This window comes from Oreochromis niloticus, linkage group LG3, assembly GCF_001858045.2.
Source record: "Oreochromis niloticus isolate F11D_XX linkage group LG3, O_niloticus_UMD_NMBU, whole genome shotgun sequence".
Classification (NCBI taxonomy): domain Eukaryota; kingdom Metazoa; phylum Chordata; class Actinopteri; order Cichliformes; family Cichlidae; genus Oreochromis; species Oreochromis niloticus.
The window spans coordinates 23,243,595-23,263,227 of record NC_031967.2 but is presented as its reverse complement, the minus strand read 5'-3'; the positions used below and the strand labels follow the sequence as shown (position 1 = coordinate 23,263,227).

The window sequence follows — 19,633 nt, the reverse complement described above, 5'->3', positions numbered from 1 at the left end:
TCTGCTGAAACTTGTGAAGCTTTTTTAAATTTCTTTGTGGACAAGATTTTATCTATTAGAGCACATATTTTACCCCCTTCTTATGACCCTTCTGTTATTTTTATGCCTTTAGCAGTTTTTAGCCATTTTGAACCTGTGTCTCTGTCTTAGCTGGGTAAAACTGTCACCCAAATCAAGTCTGGCTCTCCCAGTGATGTCCTTCCCCCTCGCTTTTTTAAAGAAGTTTGGGGCACTATTGGACCTTATATTCAAAGGCTTATAAACAGCAGCCTGACTTTAGGCGATGTACCTGTAATTTTTAAACAGGCAGTGGTCCAGCCTCTGCTGAAACGCCCTGGCTTGGATGCCTCTTTGTTGTGTAATTTCAGACCTATTTCAAAGCTTCCCTTTGGTTCTAAAATTTTAGAAAAAGTAGTGTGCTCACAGCTGCAGACTTTTTTAAAGAGTCAAAACATTTTTGAGGTATTTCAATCTGGTTTTAAAGCACTTCACAGCACAGAGACTGCACTTTTGAGAGTTTTTAATGATATCTTACTAACTGCTGACTCTGGGAAGTCTGTCTTACTTGTGCTTTTGGATCTCACAGCAGCTTTTGATACAGTAGATCACAATATTTTGATTTCTCGCCTAGAACATCATGTTGGAATTAGAGGCACTGCCTTGGAGTGGTTTAAGTCATACCTGTCTGACAGAAGTTTTTCTGTCTCACTTGGTAAATTTCATTCATCTTCCGCCCCCCTCCCATGTGGTGTACCTCAAGGATCCATCCTTGGGCCCCTTCTTTTTAGTATTTATTTACTTCCCCTTGGCCATATTATTAAAAAACATAAAGTCTCATTTCATTTTTATGCAGATGATTGTCAAATTTATCTACCCCTGAAACACAATGACCTTAACCCCCTCAGGCCTATTTTAGAATGTCTTAAGGATATCAGAGCATGGCTGGCTCTGAATTTTTTAAACTTTAATGAAAAGAAGACTGAGGTCATTATATTTGGGCCGAATGGACCTGGTGTCCCTCCATCTGACTTGGGTCCTCTTACATCCTGTGTCAAACCAATTGTCACAAAGTAAAATTTGACACAGCTCTTAAAATGGACAAACAAGTAAATACAGTGGTGAGGAAAAGCTTTTTTCAGTTGACGCAGCTCTCTAAAGTAAAACCTTTTATTTCTTTTTGTGACTTGGAGAGTGTTTTGCACGCATTTGTGACCACTCGCCTTGATTATTGTAATGGACTTTATATTGGTATTGATCAGGCTTCACTATCACGCTTGCAAATGGTCCAGAATGCTGCTGCTCGCCTGTTGACAGGGACACGCAAACGTGAGCACATTACCCCTGTTCTTGCCTCCTTACACTGGTTGCCTGTCCAGTTTAGAATTCATTTTAAAATTTTATTGCTTGCTTTTAAAGTTTTAAATGCCTGTCAGACCTTCTACACTCCACAAAGGTCTCTCAGATCATCTGACCAGTCACTCCTTGCTGTCCCCATGTCGAAACTGAAACACCGGGGGGACCGAGCTTTCGCTGTTGTGGCCCCCAAACTATGGAACAAACTGCCCGTCCATATTAGGTTGGCCCCAACACTTGAAATGTTTAAATCACTTTTAAAAACACACTTTTCTTCAAAGGCTTTCTAGGAGTATTATCAGAGTCAGTTTGTAGTCAGTTTTTAGTCAGCTGTTGGTCATTCTTAATCTTTTTACTTTGTTAATCTTATTCATTGTATATCTTATTGTTTATTTTACTCATGTTTTAATATTTAATATATACACTGATTTATTTTTATCTTCTTTTTCAATTATGTATTTATTTTGTTTATTGATTTCATTGTATGCTTAATGTATGGTTTTTAACTGCTATCTCTGTTTTATTGGAAAGCACTTTGGTCAACTTTGTTGTTTTTAAAAGTGCTATATAAATAAAGTTGGATTGGATTGGATTCCTCTTTACCCACATTTCTTGTGTGTCTTATGCACCTATCTGATGAAGACTACATATAAATCAATCAATCAATCAATAAAAAGCTAATTTAGAGTTAAGCTGGTTGGTGGGGAATGATCGGTAATAAGGGGCTTTACTAAAACGATTTGCCCTAAAAAGGATTTTAAAGCTGTTCTACTTTCTAACTATTTTAGAAAACCCTGAAACTAAACTGCAATAAATTCAAACCTGCAAAGAAATACACTGATTATGTTTTATTCAGTCAATATCAAGGAATAATAAAAGATCAAACTACAAAGATGACAATACAGAATAATATATTTGTTCTTCTGGTTAGCCTACAGTGACTACATTTAGTATTCACCATCTATTCTCCCACAGGCTGATTTTTATCACTGAGAGGCCTCATGATTTCTGACTGGGCCACCTAGAAAAGAGGAAACGTAGCCTGTAGTTTCACCCTGAATCCCTCAGTTTAGCAGATGTCTTGTTTTTTTTGTTTTTTTTTTACCAATACTGGAATAAAGGCAACAATTATCCCTGCTACATTTAAGTATGCATGACACTCTGTGAAAGCAAATTAAAAATAGAGTGCTTGTGGTAATGACGCACGACTAAAAAAATAAATAAATACGTGATCATTAAGAAACTGTGAAAAGCTTGCTTGTCATGCTGAAAATAAGTTTCCTTTAAGAGCCTCTGCATGTACATCTCTCTAAATGTCCAGGCATGTTTGACAGATAAAACATTAAATCATTTTTCTTTTATTGATACTAATGTATCTGTTTACCTGTGTGTTACAGAAATGGTTTTTGCACCTATGATGATAATGTCAGGTTGTAGAGTCCAACCTGTCTGCTGGACTCTGCAGTATCACAGTAACTGCCATCCTGGATGAAGTTGTATCTGTCTGCTTGGTCACACACACACACACACACACACACACACACACACACACACACACACAAACCTCCCTGGCAGCTGGTCAAAGTTTGTGTCAGTGTAGCTCAGCTAGCATTGTGACAGGGCAGTGAGAACAGCCTTCAAGACGATGAACTCTCATTCTGAATTTGTATTTGAAAAGGACAAAAACAACATCGCAGTGAAATGCAAAATGAGCTTGGTTGATATGGTTGTTTTTTTGGTGGAGGAGATGCAACCAGTATCACAATAATGTAGCACAAACATAATTTAAGGTAGGAGTACATTAATATTATAATGCAATGAACCTTTAATTAGTTTTCACCTAAGTTGATTTAATAAAAAACTAATTAGTGAAAACAACAGCAGACAGTGACCAGAGCACTAGGGCTTATCTGTACCATCTCAGCACTTTAAAATAACAATGATCTCATATGTTTTTCTTTCATCAGCCTTCAGAACTAAAATGAGGAAGAACAATTGAAGCTACATGTGCGATGCCTTGCAGTTTAGCCCTGATAGCTGACAGAATGGACAGATTATCTTTAAGTGATGACATGTGAATCCTGCTTCCAGGTCCAAACTACGATGCGTGTATTAAGGATGTTGTGTTTTTAACATGTTTTAATGCTTTCTGTTATGTTCTATTTAATCTAAACAAGCCCCTAAATAGTGGGTGGGATATATTAGAGAAGAAAATTTGACTTGGCCTCCAAATTCCAGGTTACAGGACTTAAAGGATCTGTTGATAACATCTTGTTTTCAGAACCCACAGCACACCTTCAGGGGTCCAGTGGAGTTTATGCCTTGATATATTAGGGCTGTTTTGGCTGCAAAAGAGGGACCAATCCAATATTAGGCAAGTGGTCATAATGGTACCCGACACCAACATAACGTTGTGTAGGCCTGTCAGCCACAACATCCAGAACCTTGAGAAACTTAAAAAGCAAATCTCACCCACCTCAGAGGTCTTGCCACACAGTCACTTCTATTTATACCTGCCGTTAAGGCGCAGTAAGCCGCTCCAGTATTCTTCTAAATGATAGGTGTTGCCACTCGGACAATATTAGCAAGTACACACTAATATAGGAGGAGGAGAATTGAAAACAGGAAGCCGCTATTTTGTCTAGAGTTTTTTTGCAATGTTTTTGACACAAAATCTCAAGTTTACAAACTGTTCCAACATCTCCCTCTGTACATCTGTATCTGTCTGAGCTTCTCTGACCTTCTGTCCTGGAATATGACTCATGTCTTCAACCCAGCTGCAGCGGCTGTAGCACAACGCACCGGGTTACAAAAAATGACAGGTGCACAGCCAGCTGAAGTGACATACAGATTGTGGAATGCGACACAGGATGTAAATTCAGTGCACGAAACTGTGACACAGGAAACATAGCAAGGCAAGGCAAGGCAAGGCAAGGGAAGTTTATTTATATAGCACAATTCAACAACAAGGTGATTCAAAGTGCTTTACAGAGACATTAAAAACAAAAACAAATAAAAACCATGACTTAAAATTGATTAAAAACAGTAGATAAAATCAGAACAGTAGATAAAATCAGTAGTTAAAATTTAAGTTTTGAAATTTAAGCTTAAAAGTGTGGATTTGGTGTTTTATTCAAATGCAGCTGAGAATAGGAGAGTCTTCAACCTGGATTTAAACAAACTGAGTGTTTCAGCTGATCTGACGCTTTCTAGGAGTTTGTTCCAGATATATAGAGCATAAAAGCTGAATGCAGCTTCTCCGTGTCTGGTTCTGACTCTGGGAACTGATAAATGACTACTGATAGTAGTCATAATGGTCCCAATATGGCTAATGTTACAGCGGCGAGTGAAGCAACACTGCCCCATTTCTACCATGTACACTGTGGGCAAAAAGCTGTTTCCCCTGAGGTACCTTACAGTTTGCCAGAATCACTTCAAGGCCAACTGAAAGTCTGACTCCATGGTTTCATTGCCCGGCCTTTGTTTCAGCTACCTGACAAGGTTACACTTCACTTGACTTGCCAGTACCTGTCACCTGCCTCTGGAGTCACAAAAACTAATCATGCTCCATAATTCATGTTGGCAGAATGACACCCTGTTATGTCAATCGAAGGTCACTAAAACTGACAGTGAACTGGTATGCAACTTTGCCAAAACAATTTTGGCTTGTGCTGCTTGTCAGAACTCAGATCAATCCTGCACACTAACTTATTATAAAAGTAACTAATGACCTAGACAAAGTTAACAAAGCCCAGCTGTTAACTTTGTCCACCCTAATTGGAAAACTCCAAAACAGTTTTATTTCTTGTTATCTGTCATCCACCTGGCCCTTCTTCAGAGTTTCTCTCTGATTTATCAGACTTGGTGTCTGATTTAGTACTCAGTTCAGACAAAGAAAATGACAGCCTCAACTCTGCATTTAATATATTACTAGAGTAAACTGATTTTTCTCAAAATGTAAAAGATCCCACCAGCCACTTTAGTCATACTCTGCATCTTGTTCTATGGCATAGAAATGGCAGATTTATTAGTATTCCCTGAAAACTCTCTTTTCTCTACATGTAAATTTAGAATAACTGATTACACAGCAGTGGGGAATATGTTCCATTACAGTCTTTGTGAAAGTGCTGTAAATAAATTAAAGGATATAATTAATTCAATTCAGTTTTATTTATATAGCACCAAACCACAACAACAGTTGCCTCAAGGCGCTTTATATTGTAAGGTAGACCCTACAATAATACATACAGAGAAAAAACCCAACAATCATATGACCCCCTATGAGCAAGCACTTTGGTGACAGTGGGAAGGAAAAACTCCCTTTTAACAGGAAGAAACCTCCGGCAGAACCAGGCTCAGGGAGGGGCGGCCATCTGCTGTGATCGGTTGGGGTGAGAGAAGGAAAACAGGATAAAAGACATGGTGTGGAAGAGAGCCAGAGATTGATAACAAGTGTGATTCAATGCAGAGAGGTCTATGAACACATAGTGAGTGAGAAAGGTGACTGGAAAGGAAATATTCAGTGCATCATGGGAGTCCCCCAGCAGTCTACACCTATTGCAGCATAACTAAGGGAGGATTCAGGGTCGCCTGGTCCAGCCCTAACTATATGCTTTAGCAAAAAGGAAAGTTTTAAGCCAAATCTCCAAAGTAGAGATAGTGTCTGTCTCCCGAATCCAAACTGGAAGGTGGTTCCATAGAAGAGGGGCCTGAAAACTGAAGGCTCTGCCTCCCAGTCTACTTTTAAATACTCTAGGAACAACAAGTAATGATGATATGGTACTATAAGGTCATTAAGATAAGATGGGACCTGACTGTTTAAGACTATGTATGTGAGGAGCAGGATTTAGTTCCCTGTTACCTTCTTCAGTACCATATGCCAACACAGTACAGAACAGCTACCTAAACTCTACTCACACAGCGATCGATTGTCTTGTTAATAGTGTTAGACGGTCAGAAGTACTTGACTCCCTAGTATAAATGGTATTTTTAGTATAATTCTGAAACACGTACCTTAACCTCCTAGGACCTGCCGTCCACATATGTGGACATCACATTTTTGGTTATTTTGACCAAAATACTCAATTTTGCTCTACATGGGCCTGATATCCACTTACGAGGACATTATACTGCTACTGTTCTATCAAAATTTTAAATGAATATCCTCATTTGTGGCTCTCATTTTTCTTAAAAACAAAAATAAGGTAAAAAAAAAAAATCTGGAAATTCTTTGTTTTTACATTCATTGGGCCCCAATATGCCCAAATATCAAAGAGAAATTAAAAATGCATGTCATGGAAGAGTTCGGGTCTTAGGAGGTTAAAGCAGATAACTCGTAAGCTAGAGAGGAAATGGCGTGTCACAAATTTTGAAGATCAAAGGTCTGGAGAAATAGTTTGTTACTCTATAAGAAAGCTCTGTTGAGCCAACCATTCCTTTAAGGTTAACTAGTAATGACTTATGAACTTCTTTTCAAATAAAATTTTAACCATTTGAGAAAAAAATAACTCATAATCATCTCACAGATGTAACATTATCTACAGCTACTTTCAGTACCATTGATATTTACTTAGACTCCATCCATCCATCCATTTTCTTCCGCTTATCTGGGTCCAGGTCACGGGGGCAGCAGCCCAAGCAGAGAAGCCCAGACCTCCATCTCCCCAGCCACCTCCTCCAGCTTCTCCGGGAAACACCCATGCGTTCCCAGGCCAGCCGAGAGATATAATCTCTCCAGCGTGTCCTGGGTCTGTCCCTGGGCCTCCTCCCGGTGGGACATGACTGGAACACCTCACTCAGGAGGCGCCCAGGAGGCATCCTTGGTAAATGCCTGAACCACCTCAACTGGCTCCTTTTGATCTGGAGGAGCAGTGCCTCTACTCTGAGCCCCTCCCGAATGGTCGAACCTCTCACTCTCTAAGGAAGCCCATTTCTGCCACTTGTATCCGTGATCTCGTTCTTTCGGTCACTACCCACAGCTAGTGACCATAGGTGAGGGCAGAGACATAGATCGATGGGTAAATTGAGAGCTTCGCTTTTACACTCAGCTCTCTCTTCACCACAACAGACCGGTACAGCATCCGCATTGCAGCAGCCGCTGCACCAATCTGTCTGTCGATCTCCCGGTCCCTTTTCCCATCACTCGTGAACAAGACCCCGAGATATTTAAACTCCTCCACTTGGGGCAGGAACTCGTCCTGAAGTAGGCACTCCACCTTTTTCCGGCTGAGGACCATGGCCTCAGATTTGGAGGTGCTGATTCTCATTCCTACCGCTTCACACTCGGCTGCGAACCGTTCCAAATGATCCTCTTTTGACATCAGTGGATGGTGGAATCATTTAATAGACTCCAATTTGTTCATGTAAATGGAGAGTCCTCTTCACACAGTGAAGATAAATATGGCGTTCCACAGGGTTCCATATTAGAACCTGCTACAATTCCCTTGCTATACAGATGATATCCAGCTCTATCTATCCATTAAGCCAGATGACACACACCAATTAGTTAAATTGGTGTGTAGGAATGAGAATAACTACCAATTTCCTGCTTCTAGATTCAGATAAAAACAAAGGTGATTGCACTTGGCACTAAAAACCTTAAAAATATACTGTCCAACCAGATACTTCCTCTGGATTGCATTGCCTTGGCCTCTAGTAACACTGTGAGGAACCTTGTAGTGCTGCCCAGGACTCCGAGCACCACTGAGTCCAGGGCAGCACCCACTGCCTCCACCACAAAGAATAGACTGGAGTGTGCAGATGAGTCCTATGTTCTTCAAATTAAATAACCTTTCCATCTTGTATAACATATTCTAGATTATGCCACGAAAAACGTACTTTTTCATTGTATTTGTTTTCTGATAAATATCTGGATTGTTCCAAATGGATGTTAGTTTAAGTGATGACTTAGTAATCTTTAAGAACCCACCAGGCTGTAGAGAAGTGTTCTGTCTTTACCAGAGTGTCCAGAAAATATGGTTGCACACCTGACAATAAAATTACAGAACGAAGCATCAACCTTTAGCCTAATGTGTCCCAATCACACCTGTCCAGGCCACACTGTCATTCCTGACTGAAGTCAGGAAGTAGGACAAAAGGTCAGAGAGTCAGGGGTGATGGAAGTTTAAATGTTTTGATATTTTAGTTTGTGAAACATACAGGTCTTTACCTTCAGTTCAACCACACAGTGAGTCATTTCCTTTTTCTGGGGCCAGAATTAAAACTATAATCGCACCACAGGGTGAGAACATTCACAGATCTATTCTGAGGTCAGAGGAGCCTTTTAATTATAGAACTGCATGAGAATATTTGAGCTGAGACTCAAATAAAATGCATAAACATGTTTTTATGCAGGCTGAAAGAAGAATTTCAACATAATTCCTCTCATAAACAATCAAAATGAAAAATCAGATGCCTATGAGCTTTGATAAGTTAGAAAAACGTTACCACTGAATTAGAGACAGGAAGATCTGTGAAGAACTAAAACTTATTTGAAGTACACCTGCAGGATCAATCAGTCATTACTGATTCAGTTATTCTAAATGATTTGTTTAAAAGAAAATATTACAATTTAATTTCCATATATGACTTTAAATTTATATAATGTTTGTCACATTTGGCTCTTTTTTAATTATTTAAAACACATTGATGATCCAGAAAAGTTGGGGATTTCCTTAGTTGGATGATTGATCATGCATCAAGACAAACTGATAATGTAGTCTCAAAAACTTGCAAAAAAACTGTATGTACAAAATATGATACGCTAGGCTTCAGCGGGTTAAATGTTTGCAGTGGACAGGAAATCTGAACATGTCAAATGACTGCTGCAGTCAAAGCTAGGGGGCACAGAGAGGTGACAGAAGGTGGAGCTGAATAAAAACTCTGGTCTTATCTACATTAAGAGCAATGCAAAGTCGAACACTTTGAGATTAGATGCAGATCAGCGTGCAGGGCTGGACGTGAGGATGGGGCACTCTTTGTTCTGTTTCCTGGGGTTATTCTGTGAGTACAATACACACCTTTACTGTTTGAATGGCAGTAATGAAGGAGAATGTTTCTCACTGGTGAAAATTACAGTGTATCTATACACAGTGTATTCTTAAAATTTACATTTTTTCATATTTTAAGTATTTGTTTTTAAAGAGTTTTTTCATGTTTCCAGCCTGTTTGACAGCTAGTAGTATCACAGATTTTTTAAAAATGAGCAATCATTGTGCTGTCTGAAGATTTACCTTTAAAAAGCCTCCGTTTATATATTTATTTTGTTTTTGAATGACTGTTTTATTTTCAAGAATGAAATAAATAAAATACACTTTAAACAGAAAAAACAATCAATTTGCCATGAGTAACACTATACCACAACATTTACATGATGGAAAAGGAGTAGACTGAAGTTTACACTTGAGCCTACAACCCTTAATAATATTTAATGATTTACTAATCAGTCTTTATCAATTATATAATTAGTCAAATTTGCAAGCCTAAGCAGGGTTCTCTGCCTAGGTTGCCGCCCCAGAGATTTAGCCCTTGATAAGTGGAAGATGATCAATGGATGGATCAAACAATGTTTTATTTTGTTAATTTCTGAAGGTTCAAAGGTTGCTGCAAATTTACAACAGGCCACAAGATATGTATGTCATCAGCAAATAAAACAAATGTTCAAAAAAAGAAGTGGCCCAACGTGGGGTACACCACATACAATGTGTAAACATTCTAATTTATATTTTCCCATCTTTACAAATTGTTGCCTGTTATTTAAATGGATTTTAACCCCATTTAGGACTACCCTCTTATCCTAAACCTTTCCAGTGTATTTATGTGTACTAATATTTCATGGTTAATTATGCCAAATGCTTTTTTCAGATCAAGAAATATCCCAAACTTGAATTTCTTACTGTGCCTGGAATTTGTAACTTCTTCTGTGAGATCAAAGATTGTTCTGCACCTTCTGATTGTCAGTTGTCTAATATCTGATGTGATTGAATTCATTGTTTTAGCGCTAAACACAATCCTCTGTGGAAATGCTGAAGGTGAGAAACTGCTTCTTCTTACCATTTACAGTATACCATATGTGTTGTTCTTCACTTGTATTTACCAAAGGGACAGTATATTTCTCTCGTTCAATAATTTAATAATAGTTAAATAATTTTAATAAACATTCAATAATCAGTTATTATTCATCTCTGTCTCTGTACACATAGATGACAAATGAAAGATTAAAGGAAACACCATCATGAAATATGAAATATGCTGCTCTGAGCTCAGCATAGAGTTTGTTACCTTCATACCCACATTTGGTGTTTTGATTAGAAGCTGTCTAACATGTCACTCCAAAGTCTCTGTAGAGGTTCAGTGTGTTGAATTGAATGATTCACATTATTTAAGTTAGCATCAAACCTTCGGGCAACAATTTTATACTTTTGATCTTTGAATTACAGGAGAGAAAGTGAAGGCTACTGTGAAAGCAAACACCGAAATCATGCCAGCAGGGGGCAGTGTGACACTGACCTGTGATGTGAATCACTTTGCTGACTTAGAATATGACTGGTTCAGACAAACCTCTAAAACCTCTGAGAAGACCACAGTAGCTGGTGAATCAGACAGAGTACTTGTGACATCTGAAGCTGGCTTCTACACCTGCAGAGGACGTGTTAAAGACAGTGACCCAATCATTATTCATGAAACTGGTAAGAAAATTCATTTTGAAACAATAGTAAACGTGAAAAAAAGTAAACAACGTGACTTCATCTTTTGTCCATAATGAAGAATTTTTTTATTTAATCATTTACAATTTAATGCTGTGCAGAAAATAAAACATCTAACTTCTTCATTCTGTCATGTGTTGAAAGATGAGAACCTAGATAAGAAAAAGTCAAACTTTTCTTTTGGCTGATTAAAAATCCAAAAGAACACACACACACACACACACACACACACACACACACACACACACACACACACACACACCAGTGGCACCACTACCAAAATAAAACAGGAAGTGAAAGTTAATAACTAAACAGTGAAACAGTTAGGACAAAAAGGTTGTTAACAAAGTTAACAAAGGGGGATTGACACAGGAGGGTGAGACAGGAAACACAATGGGAGGGAACAAATTAAACTCCAACACTAAAGTGTAACAAGAACTAAAAGTTCCAAAAATGCTCAAGAAAGAATGAAGAATAATAAACAAAACTACAAACATGAGCAAACAAAGAATTCATCCTGAAAAAGATCAGAAACAGAAAGTCAGACCTGGGAAACATTCACACTTGAAAACAGAATGTTAGGTCTGCACTCACAGGTCTTGCTGACTCAGAGACTTGTTGCTGCGAACAAAGCAAGACAATCAGACCTCAATCCATTTAAACTTGGAAGGGAACCCGTTCTGGTCAGGATCTTGGAGCTGCAAGCCCCTCATCTGATCCCAGCCAACTTCAACTCCAGCCTACCCTCGCAGCCTTTTATTTAGTGAAAACAGTTACACAAACATCCCATTGTAAAACCCATATGATGTGTCATAAAAGCTAAGGCACTGTGTGTGTGTGCATGCATGTGCGAGCATGAGAGTGCATGTGTGTGTGTATGTGTGCTTGGGTGTGTGTGTATGTGTGTCTGTAAACGTGACTTCCTGGTTACAACCTTTTACAACACCTCTAGTCATAAAAGGGTCATCTCCCTCACCCCATATATGGCTTAACCCCTTTAATGGTCCACCATATACAAGCATAAGTGAGTCCATAAAGGGCAGGAAGTAAACATTCCTTACTAAATAGGGACACCAGAATCTTTACATGCAATTTAAGACAAGGTTTACAAATTTTAAGCACAACAATGACAACTTTTAACAAATTAATCCAACATAGACATTTTATAGTAACAACCAGTCTGCAGGGAACTTGACTGATTCAACTTGCTTTTCAAAATATTTTACTTACTCCTGAAATTAATATTTAAGTTGTTTTTAAAGATTGTTGCATCAAAGAAGGGCATGTCTGTGAATCAGCTGTTTTCCAGTCACTTTACTCTCATGTTATAAACAATAAAATTTGTATGATGTCTCCTGACTGGATATTCTTATGTGAACAGTTCCCATTAAGCCCACTCTGACCCTGCAGCCATCCTGGACTCAGATATACAGCGGTGAGACAGTCACTGTCAGATGTGAGATTCAGGGAGGTGAAGGAGCTCAGTGGACGTATGAATGGAGACGAAACAAGTTAAACACACCTCCAACATCCAATGAATACAGAATCATCAGAGCTACTAAGTCTGACAGTGGAGGATACAGCTGCCGGGGCAGAAGGGACTATTTCTTAACTGAGTGGAGTGATATCATCACACTGACTGTATCATGTAAGTTGGACATCAATCTATATTCTCAATTTTAACTAAATAAGTGAAAATACTTCAAAAGTTTAGCCCCCCTTCATGCTGCTCAGTTAAAATGTATAAAGAACTAAAAATGATTAAAATAAATGAAAATAATGAAATTATAATAATATTAAAAATATATAATTGCTTATTATACAGTTATTGAAATAGAAAATAGAGCAGATTACATTTCATCCATTTACTTTTGTTCTCATTCTAAACTGAACTGCAGATAAACCAAAGGCCAAACTGACAGCTGATAACACAGCTGTTCCAGTAGGGGGCAGTGTGACCCTGACCTGCTCTGTGAACCCATCATCATCATCTGGATGGAAATACTACTGGTACAGAGAGGATTCTGGTGGACTTGTGAGTCCACGAGATGCTGTTTTTCTATCAAATGGACAAATCAGAGTCACACAGGGAGGACGCTACTGGTGCAAAGGAGGAAGAGGACAACCAGTTTACTACACAGAGGACAGTGAGTCAGTCAGGATTGACACAATTGGTAAGTTTAAATTTAACTTCTCACAAAGCACTACATCTGATGGTAACTGAACCTTTTGTCATTCATGTGTTTTTATTGTACTTTCTTGAACATTAACAGTCTCAAACAGGCTTGTTGTGACTCTGTATCCAAACTGGTCTGAGATATACAGAGGAGAGACGATCACTGTCAGATGTGAGATCCATGGAGGAGGCACTGAGTGGGATTATGAGTGGGAAACAAACAGCACGATAAAACCTCCAAATCAAACTGAATACAGGATTAGATCTGCTTCATCATCCAACAGTGGAAACTATCGCTGTAAGGGCAGAATGAAAAGTTCACAGCATAAAACAACAAAGTGGAGTGATTCAGTCACACTGACAGTTTCAAGTGAGTTGAAGATCTTTCATCCAGACTGTTTTGACAGAAATTTTGATAACATAAAAATATACATACAAAAACCCCAATACATTCTCATCACTGATCAATGAACTCAGTTATGCTTCAAATTAATGACCTCATTTGAGCTATGTAGTCATAGCATTTATAACATATTATATTGTTGATCAAATGAGCTTCAACACTGAGGTTTTACAACATGTTATTAATTACTTTTTTCCACCCAGGTCTTTAAATTGGTCTGATTCATTTACATTTATGTTCTATAATAAAAAAGAGTTTTATTAATACAAGTTCATAAAATATATTTGTGAGTCAACATTTTAGTGACATTGAATTCAGAGTTAAGAGACGAAACATTGAGAGAAAATCTTTGTTGAACAGATAAACCCCGTCCTGTCCTCACTGTGTCTCCATCATGGCTGAGTCCTGGAGCCTCAGTAACTCTGAACTGTGAGGTTGAACATCCGTCTGCAGGATGGAGCTTCTACTGGTATAAAGCTGTTCCTGATCTATCAGAGAAATCCTCCAGTTATGAGCTGCTACCTGATGGCAGTGGGACTGCACAGGACTCCTACATCATTCATGGACAGACACACACAGCAGGATATGTGTGCAGAGCTGGAAGAGGAGACCCAGAGTATCACACTGATCACAGTCAACCAAAGTTTGTCTGGTCTGCAGGTCAGTTTGCAGTCGTTAATCTTTAATAAGGTCACATATGTTGGATGTCTTGTTACAGATCACATGATAAGGTCAGTAACATTGACCTTATTAAAATGTGTTTCATATTTTAAATCCTAACATCTGTGAGCTTTGTCTCTTCACTGCATGTTGTTTCCAGATGTTCATTCAGCAGCGTCTCTCACAGTGAGTCCTGACAGAGTGCAACACTTCACCTCTGACTCTGTCTCACTGACCTGTGAGGGAAACTTCACTGAGTGGAGAGTGAGGAAGTTCTCTGAGGACGGCCGACTGCACTCTGACTGTAGGAGAATGACTGGATCCACATGTAACATCTACACATCAAAGTCAGATACTGCAGTGTACTGGTGTGAGTCTGGATCAGGAGAGTTCAGCAGTGCAGTCAACATCACTGTACAGAGTATGTTATTATACATTTACTTCTTGGATTTGGATGATTTAGACGTCACATGAACATTTCTCCCATTAATCTTATGTAGCATACAGTAATCATACAGCAGTTTTAAAATGTACAAGATCAGATCTTCACGATTAAAAGCACAATCAGTTCTTGTTATTATGTATAAGATTTTTCTAAAAGTGTGCACCAGCTGATGTGACTGAAACAATTGTGTGTGATTGTGTCACAGATGATGGTAATGGTCCTATCCTGGTGAGTCCTGTTCATCCTGTGACTGAGGGAGCTTCTGTTAGTCTGAGCTGCAGTTTGAGAACACAAAAAATACTTTCCAATGTGTTTTTCTATCACAATGACAAACTTATTCAAAATGATCCCCGAGGGGAGCTGAACATCTCTGCAGTGTCAAAGTCTGATGAAGGTTTCTACAAGTGTCAGTACTCAGGAAGAGAGTCAGCACAGAGCTGGATGTCAGTTAAAGGTGAGCAGGATCAAAACATTTGATGTGTTTGTGTAAATGAGTTTGATGACTGAGAAGGAACATTAGATTGTTTGATTTAAGGCCTAAAATCACCTGGCTCTATTTTGTAAGAGCTTTTATAAAAGTATATAAAAATATAGTTATAATTTATCAATAATCAATTATTGTTTGTTGTAACTGTGTCAGGAGCTGACAGCTCTTCATCTCCTGTGAGGTTGATTGTTGGACTGGTTTGTGGAGTCTCTCTCATTATTATTCTCCTGCTCTTGTTGTATCGCTGCACAACGACCAACAGTGAGACCTTTTCCTTTACTTACTCCAAACTCTTTATCATTCAAAGACACAAATGCATCATGAGGTCCATGTAAAAACAAAAGTCTTATTTGACTTTTTTAATAAAGGTGCTGCTAACGAGCAGACGCTCAATCAGGATGAAGGTCAGCAGCACGTGTACTCCTCTCTTCTTCATGGTTAGTTTTTCTTGTAGTTTCAAAAATTGTGATGCCATTTGCAACAAGTACTTATTACATTTGCTGCAGCTTTGCAGCTTTTAATATAAATATATTTTGCAAGAATAGTTGTGTTTAAATTAGTATCACAGACATGAGGTGACTGATTTTCTCTGACCTGCAGGTGTTCGTTCTGTCTATGAGACACTCAGAAGATGTGAAAACACTGAACATGGTAAAGTATACACTTTCATTAATATAGAGCTTGTGGAAGCTGGATGACTATACAACAACTCTGTTCAATATTAAAGTCAATAAGATTATTATTTTAGGTCCAGGAGAAGGTGATTACACCAATTTCACATCTGTCATTCAACTCAAAGTCATCAACAAGACAAGTGAGTGCACAAAATGTGAGATTTGAAATGCAAAATATACATTGGTAATTATTCTCACTGATAATAAATGCATTTGTGGACAAAACAGAGGGAGTTTGTTTTGAAATGCTTTCATTTGATCACCTCAACAGGGCAACGTGGTGACCCAGAGGAGAGCTCTGACTACAATGATGTCAATCCAAATTCAGCCTCAGCTCTAAAATCTTAACAGCAGCTCTTTAGCTGTTCTTCTCTTTTTCTTGGTAAAGTCTCTTAAAAACTTGAAGTGACTTTGAGTGAAAAGGAGAAGATTTTGAATTCAAAGCAATGATCCTGATAGCCTGAGTTTATATTTCCTTCAGAAAGAATCGCTCTCTGTTTCGCTTGTTTTTCTCCCATTAGATAATAATTTTAATGGACTTTAATGTGCTGTAGATCTGTTTTTATGTTTTAAACAATTTCTTTGATTTTTAACATATTATAATTTTTTTTCTTTGAAGCACTTTGTAACTTTGTTGATAAAAGTGTGACATAAATAAAGTGTGTTGTTGTTGTGTGTCAGACTGAGAGTACATGTTACAGCTTTTCAGCGTTGTGCATGAATCCACTGAAAGAGACCATTCATTTCAAGGCACTCATTGTCATTTGTTATTTTCTTCCTATCCTGTTTGGTTCTTTAGCCATTAGAATTGTTGTCTGAAGGCCAACATTACCCAGTGGATTTATTTTACCAAGTGGATCATCACGGCCTTGCCGCATTGGTCCATTTCATCGACCTTTGTTTTTTTAATTTATTTTATTTAATTTTATTTCATTTTTCAGTTGTTACGAGGTCCTGGCGGACCGATCCCTGGCTACCAAGACTGGCAATTAGGACATGGAATGTCACCTCACTGGTGGGGAAGGAGCCTGAGTTAGTGCGTGAGGTTGAGAGGGATTTGCTAGATATAGTCGGGCTCACCTCAATCCATGGCCTTGGCTCTGGAACCAGCCTCCTGGAGAGGGGCTGGACTCTGTCTCAGTGTGGAGTTGCCCCTGGTGAGAGGCGGTGGGCTGGGGTGGGTATCTTGGTATCCCCACGGCTTGCTGCTGGTATGTTGGGGTTTCTCCCAGTGGACGAGAGGGTTTGTTCCCTTCACCTTGGGGTCAGGGAATGGGTCCTGACCATCGTCTGTGCTTATGCGCCGAGCGGCAGTTCTGAGTACCAAGCCCCCTTGGAGTCCCTGGGTGGGGTACTGGAGGGTGCTCCTTCTGGGGACTCTGTTGTCCTGGGAGACTTTAATGCTCACGTAGGCAATGACAGCAAGACCTGGAAGGGTGTGATTGGGAGGAACGGCCTCCCAGATCTGAACCCGAGCGGTGTTTTGTTACTGGACTTCTGTGCAAACCACAGTTTGGCCATAACGAACACCATGTTCGAACATAAGAGTGTCCATAAGTGCACGTGGCACCAGGACACTCAAGGCCACAGGTCGATGATCGATTTTGTAATCGTATCACCAGACCTGAGGCCATATGTTTTGGACACTCGGATAAAGAGAGGGGCTGAGCTGTCAACTGATCACCACCTGGTGGTGAGTTGGATCAGGTGGAGAGGGAGGACGCTGGACAGACCTGGCGCGCCTAAATGTACAGTGAGGGTGTGCAGGGAACGTCTAGCAGAGGCCCTGGTCCACGAGATCTTCAACTCACACCTCCGGCAGACCTTCAGTGGGGACATTGAGTCTGAATGGACCATGTTCAGCACCTTCGTTGCTGAAGCTGCTGCACTGAGCTGCGGCCGCAAGGTAGTTGGTGCCTGTCGTGGTGGTAACTCCCGAACCAAATGGTGGACACAAGAGGTGAGGGGACCCACCAAGCTGAAGAAGGAGTCCTACCGGGCTTGGTTAGCCTGTGGTACTCCGGAGGCAGCTGAAAGGTACCAACAGGCCAAGCGGAATGCGGTGCGGGCAGTGGCTGAAGCATAAACTCGGGTGTGGGAGGAGTTCGGAGAGGCCATGGAGAAAGACTTTCGGACTTCCTCGAAGAGATTCTGGCAAACTGTGAGGCGACTCCCCAGATAGCAAGACGACATTGAATCTATGTTGATTTTTCATCCAAACCGTCGTATATGGTCGGGGTTGAAATGCCAATGTTGTAACAACATTGAAATACTGTGGTAAACCGACGGTCTTACTATAGTGACGTTGTAACGATGTTGATTCACCGTTGTTTTTTGGTCATTGATATTTGATCTATTTATAGTCGACCAGGTGACAACAACAACGTCGAGAAAACGTCTATTTATAGTTGACGATCATTCGGCTCCGGTCACCATCAAAAACCATCGATTTGTAGTTGAGCATTAAATTGCATTGCAACTGATCAGGTATAAAGTACCAGAGAAAGTAGATTTATTGTTCATTTGTTATCAATGACTTGGTCTAGTTCACCAGCTTTAAAAAATCGTGTCTACGTGCAATTTATGTATAGTTGACCGAAATTAAAGCAGCGATCACTTGGACTATTCCGCAGCACCCCTCTCACATTGGTACATCCCCCCAGGTATTCATTGTCTTGTACAGTAGAGCGGGACATTTGATTTACCGGAGAAGGCATCAGTTCATGCACTGCACTGGCCTGCACCACGATTAGTATAAGGTGAGAATGAATGATTTTTTTTTCCTACTCGTTATTTCCATGTTTGCATTTGAATAACAGTAAAAAACTCGTTAATGTATAACATTAACGAGTTTTTTACTGTTATTTACGTTGCTCCCACAAAATGTGGGAGCCCGAAATTGTGTCTACTTCTTACAATCCGGCAACAAATAAATTGCACTGCGAACAAAGTATATCAACAAAGAAAACATTTTTGTTTCATAATTTCTTCGTTATATTCCCTTACAAAGCTAGCTTTAACGCTTCGAGGTTTCCTTTGTTCTTGCCGTCGGCGCTTGACCCAGACTTTCGCTCTGTAGTTGCTTAGTACTACAAAAAATTCTAAATCTGTGATATATGATTGATAAACGTAAAGTTAACTGTATAAACGTGTTCAATGACTTTGTTACTTTTGATGATTGGAGAGCACTCGCTTCAATTCGCACACGAAAACTTTAGACTCAGTTTGAATGCTCACGCGGCATGCCCACGTGACTGTACGTTGCACGGTCACCTAACTTTACGTTGCACGCGTACATGACTTTCCGTTTGTGCCTTGAATAATGAATAAGGCTACGTCCACACGTACCAGCGTATTTTTGAAACCGCTGATTTTTCTATGCGTTTGCATCCTTTGTCCACACGTAATGTATGTCTGGCCGTACATTGTGTTTGTATTTCCAGGCACATTTCACGAAGCAGAACGCAGTCTTCAGAGATATCCACGTGAACGCTGTGATACGTCTGACCTTCAGTCCGAAGAAGAAACCCTGACCAGTCTTAAAAGAAAGCACAAGTAAAACCTTTTTATTCACAAACATATCTTTGATTGTTAAGAATTTATGATCTTGTCTTTTATACATATCTGTGGTGCTTGCATACTGCAATATCACCACATAATATAGTCCAAAAAGTGGAAGTTTGTAAACTTTTTAAAAATGCAAAGCCGTGTACACCTGTGCACTTCAAAAA

The 19,633-nt window shown here is 39.5% G+C and overlaps 1 protein-coding gene across 1 annotated transcript in view; it reads left to right on the top strand.

The window, feature by feature from the left end:
* Positions 1-16,255, top strand: part of LOC109201288 (low affinity immunoglobulin gamma Fc region receptor II-like) — a 52,397-nt gene extending 36,142 nt beyond the window's left edge. Inside the window, exon 8 of the mRNA XM_025905515.1 lies at positions 16,174-16,255. Coding sequence (XP_025761300.1) covers positions 16,174-16,250 — 77 coding nt within the window. The 3' untranslated portion in view covers positions 16,251-16,255. The remainder of the gene's footprint in view (positions 1-16,173) is intronic.
* The last annotated feature ends 3,378 nt before the right edge of the window (positions 16,256-19,633 follow it).